At 41.4% G+C, this 13,878-nt stretch overlaps 1 protein-coding gene across 1 annotated transcript in view; it reads right to left on the bottom strand.

The window, feature by feature from the left end:
* The window catches only part of LOC111149076 (corin, serine peptidase), a 247,662-nt gene that overhangs the window by 57,678 nt on the left and 176,106 nt on the right, over positions 1 to 13,878 (bottom strand). Inside the window, exons 10-13 of the mRNA XM_022505983.1 lie at positions 13,347 to 13,442; positions 5,839 to 6,070; positions 1,519 to 1,664; positions 636 to 743 (exon numbers count right to left, since the gene is read on the bottom strand). Of these exons, the coding sequence (XP_022361691.1) occupies positions 636 to 743; positions 1,519 to 1,664; positions 5,839 to 6,070; positions 13,347 to 13,442 (582 nt within the window). The remainder of the gene's footprint in view (positions 1 to 635; positions 744 to 1,518; positions 1,665 to 5,838; positions 6,071 to 13,346; positions 13,443 to 13,878) is intronic.

Raw genomic sequence — 13,878 nt, 5'->3', positions numbered from 1 at the left:
GCATTGCCCATTTTCAATTCCCTGACGCTTTTTGAGGTTACGAGTACAGAGGTTTGCAGGAAAATAAAATGGGAATTAGCTCCACTCAAATTACCACCGGCATTTCTGGCCTTTCCGTTGGTGATTTTGGAACTCAATGCAGAAACGTCAGAAGGAGTTTTATCCTTTGTTGACAGAGACAAAATCAGAGAGGGCATGAAAATGAATTCCAATTAAATTTGAATGTTGGAGCCTGAACTCTGTCTTTGTGTATCTAGATGCCTATTTAACAACATGGAAATCGTATGCAAAGACACTATTATTCTGACTTTTAGACAAGTGACAACTGCTTTCTATCTCTAATAATAAAAATAATCCCTTACATTTGTGAAGTGCTTCTCCTTTTACTAAGGCTTTGCACATATATCATCAAGGTTATAAACAGAAGTATAATTTAGGGAAAATCAATGGAGTTAACAGAAAAAAAACCTATTGATTCAGACCTTGTCATTTGGTAATATTAAAAGTAACTGCATAAGCATTCAATCCTCATCACTACTTACGACCATCCGTAAATGGTTGACATTTTTAAATATAGTCCTTTATCCTAACCAGACATTCTTGTGTATCCAAGAAAAGTGTCATCTCACACATACCACAGTTTTCTTCATCACTGTCATCATCACAGTCGGCCTGGCCATCACATCTTCTGGAAGCCAGAACACACCGTCCAGAGCCACACTTGAAGTGACTAGGTGAGCATTCTGTTCAAACCAATGAGCCATGTTAGTTTTGATGGACAGAAAACCTGGAACCATCAGCTCGTTTATCTATTTATGTGTGGGCTATCGCCAAGGGGCTATTCTAGAAGATAAAATGGTCTTTGCCAAGCAGAACCAACCATAGCTAACTTGGCTTTCTCCATTTGCTTATCAGACTCTTTCTCCTTCATCCTTGGCATCATCTCTCCAGTTAGTGGTGTCTTTATGCTCTCCAGTATTTAACTACTTTCCCGAACGGACAGCCATGTACATTCAACGGATTGTCAGAGCCTGAAAGAGCTCTTGGATCCAGTACTTCTAACTACCCAGCTGCCCTTAATGTGTCAACATTGTTTCCTGTTCTAATCCTTCCATCAGTGCGGGCAGGTCCCTGATTCCATTTCTCTACCTGATGAACCTACGTTGCCAAGGTCTCTAAACGTTTAAACTTGCATAACCAGGGCTTGCTGCCCACCACCATCCTGAGGACCCCTAGTATAAAAGCGGCGTGCACATATAATGGGCTCTGGGAGTTGGGGTGGTTAAGATAAACACCTCGAATATTAAATACATCTCGGCAATTTATTTTTAAAATGAAGACAACGTCTAACAGATGAGCACCAAGGTTTTCAATGTAACCAGCTTCACAGACTCACTCACCCCCGTGGCCTGGCTGATGACTAGAACACAGTAAGAACACTAGCAACAGAGAACCTGGAGAAGATAGTGATGGGTCATCCGTGTTAGATACCCCACGGTAATTAATTTAAAAATTAACCTTCCACAGCTTCGTCAGGCATTAGGCAGGTTTGGTTGTCTGAATTTTCCTCTGGAAATTGATTGCAGTCTGTGTCTTCAGGCCACTGTAGGCCCACAACCCCAAGGACAGACTCACAGTGTTCTTTGGAGTGCTCGCACAGGGCTCTAAGAGAGCAAGAAAGATACAATATGGGAGGCAGAAGCAGCTACGCCTGAGAGTGTGTGTGAGGAATATAGGTAGGGTTTGAATTCTGTGAGTGTGGGTCTCTGCATGTATCGTGTGTATGTGTGTATGTGTGTGTGTGTGTGTGTGTGTGTGTGTGTGTGTGTATACCAATAGAGAGAGATGCACAGATACGTAATTGATATTTGGGAAAATGAAATGAGTCCTACCTCTCTCCACAAAGGACATGCATGTCAGCAATAGACTTTCACTAAGAGAACTGTCATGATGGAACTAGAAATAGAAATTTGTTGTGTGTGTTTTTATTGAAATCTATTTCATATGACACGCTGTAAATTTAAGGTGGAAAACATGTTGAGTTGATACGTTCATCTGTTATGTGATTGTCATGTAGAGGTAAAATTTCTATCACATCACATAATTATCATTACTCTTTCGTGGTTGGAATAATTAAGATCTAGACTCTTAGCAAGTTCGATGATTATAATGCAATATTGTTGTCTATATTCACCAAATGATGCATAAGATTTCCAGGACCTTTATATCTAGTAATTGCAAGTTTACACCCTGAACAACATCCAAGAAACAGATTCCCCTCTGCCCTTTCCCTTTCTCATTCTCTGTCTTTGAAGCCACATTCTCCAATGTTTTTATTCCAGGCCAGGAAGTTCTCAGCTTCGGTTTGGATAGTCTGCCACCAAGGATCATGGAATCTATATAGTCGCAGCCCCTAAGAGGTCTCGCCCTCTGGGGACCAGCCACGGGAGCTATTTCATGTGCCAACCTGGCTTACCTAAGGCATGGATGGCCATCATCACATGAGCTTAGACCCACAGTGTTGAAAAGCTTGGTACTTCTCCCAATCCCATCTCTACTGAACTCAAGTTGGTTAAAATAAAGTGCGCTTGTTTCCTTTTTAAAGAAAAGATATACCAAGCGTTGTGCTAGGTGCTTTCTTTCATGTGTGTCATCTCATTTGCACAAAGCATATTTTTAAAGTGAGGTATCAGCATGACTTTCTTTACTCCCTATGAAGGAAAACTGGTTTTGCCTCCATATATTACCAAGAAATGAACTACATAGTTAAAAAAAAAAAAAAAGCCAAATAAGCCAAAAAATAGCCCAAATAAGTTCCTAGGAGAATTTTTTTTATTTCATTTCAAATATATTATTTATTTTCAAAAGTTATAAACTTTAAACTATTAATTTCAACAAAGTTCTCTGTCTGTCTCTCTCTCTTGATACGATGGGGCAGACCTTCCAGAAAGGTCAGCTCCAGCCTGGCTAGAAACTGGTAGGGAAAGGTTAACAATAGAATGGAGACATTTCAGAGAAAGCTCTAGCACATGACTTCTGCACAGGACAGGGCATAACTTGATGCTGGCTTAGCCTCAGAACTCGGGCAAAGTCAAAGCCATGGCGTTCCCACACTAGTTTTGCAAAAACATTAAGTTCAGTAGTGTTCAATAACTCTCTGTGAGACTGAAGAGTTTTGTTGCAGATTTAGAAATAATGTCTATAATTTATTTGCTGCAATTTTAAATTTGCCATAGGATACCTCATTTTTACAGAGCACTGTATAGTTCCTGACTTCACTACTTCCTATTTTTTCTATAAAATGGAAATCATACAATAATATAGTGAGATAATATGATAAAAATAAGACAATGTGCCACACAGCAACGATAGGTGACACTGTTCTTATCCTAATCCATGTGGCGTTCTGCCACCGGCAACAGCCCTGAAGGTAGGGGCCTCCCTCAAAAGGATATTTTGAGGACGAGACAGCAACACTACCCTAAAATATTTAACACATTGTAAGGGCTCAGTAATGTTGGACTTTTCAGACTCATAAGTTCAAAACTAAATGTTCAGACCCATAAATGGGCATGGCAAAACAACATTGCTTCATGAACACATGAGTATATCATTCTTGTCAGAATATGTAAAAAATTCTTAAAAGCAAATATCAAAATATAAAACTCATTTTGAGAGCCACTGAAAATGAAAGACATATATGTAGACCAAAGAAATAGAACTGAAATATCTAAAGGAAGTTCACTAAAATGTTGATTGAATAATGTCTCAGGGTCAGTCTCTTCTTGGGCATTTTAATGTGAAACATAAGCCCTGAAATTATAAATCATACGTGGATGTAAATTTGTTCCAGAGAATACTCTATTAGGGAAATTTTTTATACATGTGAAAAGAAAATCAGTGCAAGCATTTGTTAATCACAAGCGATTAGTGAGTATCCTTGACCTTGCTTAGCCAAAGTGGAATAAAATTTAGAAATAACTTTTCAACATAAAATGAGGAGATGTTTTCTTAGGGATACCTTCAAAGGCGTTTTACAGAAGTTTTCGGAATTATGTGTGCACAAGGCAGCATTAACTTCTAACCCGTTTGTATAATTTATTCAGTTCCCCAACTCATTCTGAAATTTTATTGTTTCCTGTCCTCCACAGGTGCCCCTTCCCTGTCATCCATTTGCTATTTGGCACTTAATTTATTGTTTCCCCATCTGTCCGCTACATCGATATTACTGCTATTCCTCGAAGCTCCGAGTGACTTCTGATCCCAACATATGGTTCCCGTGGTTACTGGACAAGCACATCTGTATATTCAACCCTTGATGGGAAACAGCATAAAGGGGGCAGCTGCCCACCTCCGCGACAGCTGTCTTGTCTTGTACGTTCCCGGCCGACACCGCCACATGTGGCAGAGAAGAGAGACCAAACTGCCACTGAGCAGCCGTGCTCCTCTCCTACCATCAGAGCTTACAGCCAGAAGCGTCCACGTTCATGTGCATTCACTCACCCTCCCAGCGACTCCATCCAACCACCGTAACTGTGTTGGTTTTATTTATTTATTTGTTTATTTTTAAGATTTGATTTATTTATTTGACAGAGAGAGCACAAGCAAGGGGAGCAGCAGAAGGAGAGGGAGAAGCAGACTACCCCCTGAGCAGGAGGCCCCATGTGGGGCTCGAACCCAGGACCCCGGGATCATGACCTAAGCTGAAGGCAGACACTTCACCGACTGAGCCACCCAGCATTCCCTGTCTTGTTTTTATAGACAGAGTATAAGAACTGAGACTGGAAGAGACCGAGGAATCTGTCCCAGGCCACAGAGCAGCCACAGAAGAGCCAGGAGTTGGACCGGATGGTGGACTCCTGGAGTAGGACTCTTAACCTGAAGTAGGATATCGCTCATCCCAAATCAAAGCTGCAGGCTTGAAATGCTGCCCCTCATTTCATCCAAGCAGGCAGAAAAACATCAGCGAGCTCCATCCCTTGTCCAACCTTCAGACCACTGCTTACGTAATGGCACTGACAACTGAGTGTACCAAAGGCAGCATTTTAAAACATCCGTGTTGCCAGACAAAAAAGCAGATACACCCCTTCTTCTGCTGACTCACATTGAGAACGCTTCTTGATCCACCAAAGTGAAACATGTATGATTTTATTTGATTAAAGTATGTTAACTACTGTGGTGCCTGGGCGGCTCAGTCATTAAGCAACTGCCTTTGGCTCAGGTCACAATCCCAGGTCCCGGGATCGAGCCCTGCATCGGGCTCCCTGCTTGGTGGGGAGTCTGCTTCTCCCTTTCCTTCTGCCTTCTGCCCCTGCTTGTGTGCACTCTCTCTCTCTCTCTCTCTCTCTGTGTGTCAAGTAAATAAATAAGATCTTTAAAAAAAAAATAAAGTATGTGAGCTGTTATCAAAGGCAATTCATACCTCCCTTGTGTGGTACTCCAGTCATGAACCCTAACTCAAACATTCATTTTAGAATTCCTGCTTCTTTACCATTTTTTTTTTAAAGATTTTATTTATTTATTTGAGAGAGAGAGAGAGACAGAGAGAGAGAGAGACCATGAGAGGGGAGGTCAGAGGGAAAAGCAGACTCCCCATGGAGCTGGGATCCTGAGGTGGGACTCGATCCCAGGATTCCAGGATCATGACCTGAGCCACAGGTAGTCGCTTAACCAACTGAGCCACCCAGGAGCCCACTTCTTTACCTTTTAAACACATGACTTGTTAAATACAGAGCTCCTTAGCAATATGGGCTTTGTCTACACTCAAACTGAGCCTGGGACTCCTTGGTTCTCCCTGAGGGGAAAATGAGGGTGCTGGGGGAGACCTCACGGTATTACCTGCAAGGTGGGATCCGCTGGCTCGTGTTCACGTCACACTTTGGTACCAAAATGGTACAAGCAAAGAACATGAGGTATTTGTAACAGTTGGTTTGAACAAGTGCAGGGAAAAGAGAGGACTCCCAGCTGATGGATGCCTCCTTCTGAGTCCTGTGGCCCAGGTAATTTGGGTAAATTGTATGGTTGTAGGGTAAATTCATGCAGAGTTCCAACGTAATTGGTTCACACTGACCTAACAAGAAAACACACATAGAGGTACATAAATGTCTCTCCCTATACATATATGGTCAATTTCACATGTAAAGCAATTTCTCAAAAACTTATAAAATTGAAATCTATCTTACCTTCTTTTTAAAAAATACCTAAGATGAGAAGGCAAACAGTCCATAACTTCCATCAGAAGATAAATATTTTGGTTAAAGAGCCACCACGCTGAGAATCACTTCTGTCAGGCAGCTGCACGCACAGCGCCTAGTATGCACATCGGAGAAAGACTTTCTTTGCTTTCCCCCTAGGCTCAACCTACCTGAAAGCAACTCTCTTCTATGTTTCCTTTTACCCATTTTGTCTTCTGATTTATTCATGACTTCTTAAAGAATATATTCCCTCATCTTCACAGCCATTTAAAAAAATCAATGAATTTGGTCAAACAGACGATTAGATTGTGTCTTTCTATATGTTTGAGTGTTGATCAGTGGATTTCAATATAAGGCGACAAGATTTCAGGGCAAGAGGAGGCTGAGCTCTCGTTAGGCACCCACAGCTAATGAGAAGAAATACTAACCCATTAGCCTGGCATCCAAGGCTGTCTCACGCACCAACCACAACCTAACTTTCCATCCTCAGCACCAAAGGCTATGCCATCACTGGTATTTCCTTGGGGATGATATGTATTTAAGAATGACATGACTTTGTGGGCCCCGTTAACTCTTATCTCCTCTTCTTGACACACCTGAAATCACCCCTCAAATGCAGTCATGCTTCTAGCTGCCAGTTGTCTACTATACCAGCTGGAATGATCCTTCCCCATCTTCTCGACCAGGCAAACGCCTCCTTGGCCTGTAGGACTCAGTACAAACTCACACCTCCTCCGGGGAGCCTTCCTGGCCAACCACGCTCCCCCTCCCATTCTCAGTAAGAGTCTCTGCTGGGCACCACTGCATCACAGGCATATTCCCCCAACCAACACACTTGTTGCCTTCTACCGTATTCTTTACTTACTTGTGTTCCCCACGTAATTCGGTGATTTTTTAAAGATTTTACTTATGTAATTGAGGGAGAGAGAGAGCACACACGTGCAGGGGGAGGGGGTGAAAGAAAAGGGAGATGGAAAGAATCTCAAGCAGATTCTGGGCTAAGTACAGAGTCAGACATGGGGCTTGATCTCATGACCCTGAGATCCTGACTTGAGCCGAAAACAAGAGTCAGATGCTCAACTGCTTAACTGACTGAGCCACCCAGGCCCCCCTAATTCAGAGATTGTTGGGAAACAAGACTTTATTTCTTGATCTCAGAGTCTGTGCCTAGAGCAGCACCCGAATGGAAGAAGCAAAGCATAGAGGGGTGGGGGGGGGGGAGGTGAGACAGTGTCAGGAACTCTCCCAGGCACTTAAAATGGAAAAATAAGGAAAAATACAGTCCCTGCGATCAAGGCTCTCCACAATCCTTTTAGGAAGAAAGACACATTTCCCGGTAGCCATGGTGTAACCTGAGGATAGGATAGCAGTATTAAAAAGCACCAAGAGCCCAGAGGGACAACGAGGAATCCAAATGGCACTGGAAACCTTCCCAGGATAAAAGGGGTTTAGGAGAACTTGGCAGAAAGCCTCCCTGTTCCCTCTCTGTGTGCAGGAGTCGGAGACGTAAGCAGGTGTGTTGGTGAATCTGCCCAGGCCCACTAAAGACTCCATGCCTTATCAAGAGTCATTATTCAATTAAACTTAATTATTTGACCAAGGAGTGAGATACACATAGACAGATTCATAACAAGGACTGGGTGATATATTAAAACAGCTCTGGAACACTTCTCATTTTAAAGCACCCGAGGGATTTGAGGAAATTCTGTTTATAAGGAGCCTGATTAAAAGCCTTCCGAACAAAGTGTAATTACAGTCTCAGTCTGCTGGAAAAGACGTAACCTTGTCAAATGGGCATAGTCCTGACAATGAGTACAGGATGGAAAGAGGAGAAAGACACAGAGGAGGTATGGGGCTGGTTCAGTTTATCATGTCCACTGATTTGTGAACATTTAATATTTAAATCTTTTGATTTCATATTATTAAAAAAATGCCTATTCCTCATAACAATAAAAACAATGCAAGATGGGTAAAGAAAAAGTTCCTCATGTGCCAAAAGACTGGGTTTGAATCCTTGCCCGCCTTTCACTGGCTCATGTCTACGTATATAAGCATCTACACACATAGACAGATTTATGTTTGCTTGCTTCTGCCAAAGTAGAATCTTACCATTCCTGGTATTCCTCAATTTGCTTTTGGTGCTTTATTATTCATCGTGACTGACTTATAAGTCAGTAGATGGCACTCTAACTCTATTTTTCCTAATTTCTTTAATATAACTTTACCAAAAAATGGGATAATTCACACAGATTTTTGATGCAGTCTTTTTTTTTCTTGTATATTCTTTTCCTTTCTATCTCTTTCTCTACCACCCTATCAAGTATTAAATGTTTAAATAAATAAAATATATTCAGATGATAAGGAGACCTATCACACAGATATTTTTTCTCCTTGACAAGTGGGAACTGTATCGCTTTTGATTTGGGATGAGAGATAAGCTTTCAATGTTTCAGAGCCAAGGAAGATGAGAAAGGATTAAGTTATGATCATACATTATTCTGGAAATCTCTACTGAATGTGGTAAGGGTGATTGAATCTTGTGTTTTATTCCTTCATAAGGCGCTCTTTACAGAGTGTTAGGTAAGATAAACTCTCAACATATCCATCAACCTCAAATTTTATGATTTACAGTATCAGTAAGTTTTTCTATCTTAAGAATCAGACTCACTACCTTGATTTAGGATAGCCACTAGAGGGCAGTTGTGTTACAAGCATGAGGCGGTTTAAGGTTTGGTTTTATTTTGCTTTGTTTTTTGTTTTGTTTCGTTTTTTCAATGCATTTTGATGCCCTGTTTAGCACATGGTCCAGAACATAAATGAGGTTTAATAAATAATCTGCTGAAAAAAATTATCCTAGTGGAGCCTTAATGATATCCCACCTTTCAAAGTCTGAAACCATGTTTTGTTAAATTCAGCCTAAAGATGGGACTGTTAACTAAATGATGTTACATCCTTGCCATGACGCAATACTCTGAAACCACAGGAAATCACGTAGTAAATGATGGTCGCTTACATGAGAAAATGTCGCTTTCAACATCCACTGGCATATACAATATTCTCAGATTTATCTTTGCCTCAAATTCTGTATTTCTCCTTATTATGATTTTAATAGCTGTTTCATGAGTTTTACAAGGCAAACACCCTTGTACATACCACTCAGGTCAAGAAGTTGAACTTTGCCAGACATCCCAGATGGCCCTCCGTTTGTCCTGTCTTCCACCAACCCTATCCTTTCCCCGCAGAGTAACAACTGAGTTTCATAGTTATCACCTCCTTGCTCTGCTTTATAGTTTTATTACCTAAGTGTCCGCTGCACCCTGAATACTACAGTTAAGCCCTGCCCGTTTTTTAAAACTTGTTTTGTCTTCTAAGTCTCTCAATCTGGGTTTCCCCCTCCATCCTTTTATTTTTAATTAGACTTAAGCTATTGAAGCACTCAGGGATTTGACTGCAGAGTGTGCCAGAGTGTGAGTTTTGCTGACTACCCATTCCTGGGGAACTTAAATATATTCCCCTGCCTTTCCTACTTCCTGAACACTGGCAGCTGTGTGCAGAGCGTTAAGTTTCTTCCCTTAGGGAAGACTGTAGGTGCTATGGTGTTTTTCCATCAGAAGGCGAAGTATATTTGATTTTTTCTTTTGGGGGATGTCAGCAGCTGTAGATGCTCAATATCCTGACCCATTAATTCACCAACGCATGTTACCAAATGGAACAACTCGTTACCAAATGGTAATATTCTAACTTAATCATTCATTTTTCACTCATTTGTTGGGTAAGCTTTTATAAAGAGATCATTCCTCTCATCTGCCATTTGCTCCCAAGGACTGAAGTCTTTAACCATTATGGTGTTTGGCTTTCCTACCACACCCCTATACTATTTGCTCCTTCCAACTAGAGATTGCAAGCAGAAGGCAATAAATTGAGAGGTTGGTAGGAAAGTATTCAAAGAACAAAGCTGTTCATTGCTTCCTCAATGTTGGAGACAAAGAAATGCATGAGCAAACATGTAGAACTAACAGTCGATGGAACACTGAGAGGAACATGAGAGCCCCTGGGGTATGATAGTCACAGCTGGCTTCATACAGCCATGATGGTCATGGGCACAGAGAATTGGGGAGAGACACGTGGCCAGGAACTACTCTTTCCACAGGATTCCCCAGTTGTCTGGATTGTACACTCCAAGGTGGGAGTGATAGATTAGTCCCCCACACCATAGGGAGGGGAAACAGCATTCCTGCTCCCACCCCGAGGCAAGGATACATCTGTATTTTGCCTCCCAGCAGGGCATAAAGATGTCAAAGATTCTGGGTCATGAGTGGATGTGGGGCTACTGTGATACTTCACCTATCAGTACACAATGTCATCAGAAATGTGGTTTTTAGGGCTCCTGGGTGGCTCAGTGGGTTAAGCCTCTGCCTTCAGCTCAGGTCATGATCTCAGGGTCCTGGGATCGAGTTCCGCATTGGGCTCTCTGCTTGGCAGGGAGCCTGCTTCCTCCTCTCTCTCTCCCTGCCTCTCTGCCTACTTGTGATCTCTCTCTCTCTCTCTGTCAAATAAATAAATCTTAAAAAAAAAAAAAAAAGAAATGTGGTTTTTAGGCTTAAAAAACCCAAATGAACAAAACTATAGGCATTTCTGGGAATCTGAGACAAGCCATGGACTTCTCTACTGAAAACTTTGAAAGCTATAAAGACTTTTTCACATTCAGTTTCAGGGATGTTACATACCCTTACAGCCTAGTCATGAACAAACCACTAAAGTGATCATTTTCAACCTTGGCTACACCTTGGAGTCACCTGGAAATGTAAAAAATACTGATGCTTGGGACCCACTCAGTATATCTTCAGGGACCCATAACATTTTATGGTATAGCAAGAACAAGGGTCTTCAAGGACTAGAATCCCAGCAACTCCAGTAAGAGGCTGACTCCACCAGACAGAATATCCGTACTCTTCAAACTCATATTTTTATTAGCACGGAGCCAGAGAAAGACAATGCTGTGTAGTTGAGCCTCAGAATCTAAGCCACAGTCTCTCCGGTGGTAAAGATCTTCAAATAATTAATCACATTTTCAAGTGCATGAAGTTTTCTGAGAGAAGATGCTACTGGCCCAACTTTACAGAGAACCAAGTACACACATACCGTCATGAATCTCTTTGAAAGATGAGGAAAAAAACGCCTGTACATTGGAAGGTGTTTTTAATAATACAGAAGGAATGAGGGACCAATAACCAGCTCAGCACCTGGCACTCAGAAGAGGGATGAACAAATTTCTGCTGAATAAATATGGAAAGAATCTGGCAAGAACATCTGTGGTGAATGAAGGAGGTGGAGAGACAGTGAGATGCTAGGGGCATTGTTTCGAGTGTACTGAAAGAACATAAAGAGAAAACGTAAGAGAATATAGTAAACGTGAGTGGAAAGATGGCGGCGTGCGTTCTCCCACACGGAAAAGTTATCTCCAGGAAGGCAGAAATCATGTCTCCCTTCTCTGCCATTAGAGTGCCCAGTGCCCATCCCAGAGCCTGGAATGCTGTTATGCCCTCTGTAAATACCAGTGGACCATGAGGCAGAGTTCTCTTGTGCCTTTCTTTCCACCTTTTTTTTTTAAACAGGTATAACATATTTTTACATTTTGAGTTTTGACATATTTCAGAAATGGAGAAGCTAGGACAAGATGCACTCAATATTTCTCACCCAAACCGGACACAGGCTAACACTGCCCTTTCAACTTTTTTTTTTTTTAATTTAATACTAAGTGCCATTCCCTGTTGGACAATCCCCGAAACTTTAATAATAAACACATGTCTTTGAGATGACACTGTTCCTGTTCAAAATTGTTCATGCCAAGTTCAAGGTGAAGGAAAGAACAACATCTGGAAAAGTTCCAGAGCAGAATGGGGGATAAAGCAAAGTGTGAAACAATGGACCCAGGACATATACATATACACATAATTATCACACATATATACACACACATATTTAAATCAGTTTAGAGTGAGTAAAGTGGCAGTAGGTCTTAATGGTCAGATTAACATCTCTCTCAACTGTTCTCTCATATAGAAGTGGAGAAGGGCTGGGTATCACACTGTTAAATAGTTATAAAGTTTATTATTAAGTGCTCATGAAATTAAACAAAAAAATCCTCTCAGTCAGGTTTTTCATTGGCTGCCTCCCTCACACTTCCAGGAGAAGCTGTTATAAGCTCTACAGTGACACAGAAAGGTCACTGAGTAAAACTAGGACCTGAATCCTTCAGACTTTCAACTAGGAGATACCTTCAAACTTTTTTGCCAACTGAAAGTTGACAGATCTGCTTTGAAATCTCAAGCCCTACCTGAAAGAGGAGGCCAAATATTAATTATAAAAAGTGAAAGAAGTGAATCGAGTATGAAAGTGGAGCCCACAAATACGAACTCATTACTAGAAATCAGAGTCTTTCGCGTCTGTCTGATTCATTTTCAACTTCCCACAAGGGCCTACTGAGCCCTATACTTTTCCTGCCCATTCTCTCTCCCTTAGGAATTCCACCTCCCCCCAAGCTAATTTAGAGTGAGCCAATAGTCTACACCAAACAAATTTATATAACAGCTACCAGATCTTTCTAGGTCAGCCAAGCTCCTGTAAAGGCGAGAGTTAAGTGTTATGAGGAGAACAGACTGCCACAGCTCTATGCGCTGTTTAGACGAACCTCGTATTTGCTTCTTGGATGAAGTTTCCATTTTTGAAGCTCTGCTTTAAGAGGGAAGGAAGATAGCATCTGCCTGCAGACGGAGCCAAGAAAGTAACACATACGAGCTGATGTTGAAGGGAAAGTAATGGTGATGCTATCAGGCAATTTGGGATTTATAGGCCATTCGTAGTGACACATTTGTTTCTGATTTAAGTCAATTAAGACCATTTTGTTTCTTTTCTGCTACCACATGCAACCTTTAAAAAAGAAAAAAGAAATATATATGTATATATGTGTATATATATGTGTGTGTGTATATATGCACGTGCGCACATACACACACACACACACACACACACACACACACACACACACGCACACATTTGGAAGGATTCCAGACTTCAGTATTTTCCTGCCAAAGAAAAAAGCAAAATGCATATCCCGACATGGTGATGGCCCTTGTCAACTGCTGTACTTACTACAGTTGTTCGGGTCACAGAGGGAGCTGCCACCACATGAATCAAGGCAGGAAGTGTAGAGGCATCTTTGGTCGCCTTCTTGACATGGAGTCTGACCTATAGAGGGGGGAAAGGCACACTTGTTTCATCATCTGTAAATTCCTCACACTAGGATTGAAAGCATCAAGGACGTCTTGTGGAGCTGAGGAAGGACATAACTTTAATTCCCTTCCAATGTCTCCAAAAATAGTGAACACATGTTAAATATGTAGCTTTCTGGATTAATTTTCCTGGCAACTAAATACAGTTATTCCAAAAGGATTCTGTAGGAACAAAGAAATAAGAGGCAAGCTATCCTACAAAAAGGGGCTCTTGTTGCTTTTCATGCGGGGTGAGGGGAAGTGTTTTATGTTTACTTGGATGAATTAACTGGATTACAAAAAAAAAAAAAAAGTAAGTGACTGGAGAGAAAGGCCAGCATAATGATCTTGGAATCTTGAACACCAAACCGTATTATTTTAAGGACTCATTTGCACCCAGCTCTAGTCTTCCT

Source organism: Enhydra lutris, unplaced genomic scaffold, assembly GCF_002288905.1.
Source record: "Enhydra lutris kenyoni isolate GAN:26980312 unplaced genomic scaffold, ASM228890v2 scaffoldscaffold21, whole genome shotgun sequence".
NCBI lineage: Eukaryota > Metazoa > Chordata > Mammalia > Carnivora > Mustelidae > Enhydra > Enhydra lutris.
The sequence above is the reverse complement of the archived record's forward strand: the minus strand, read 5'-3'. Positions and strand labels throughout refer to the sequence as shown.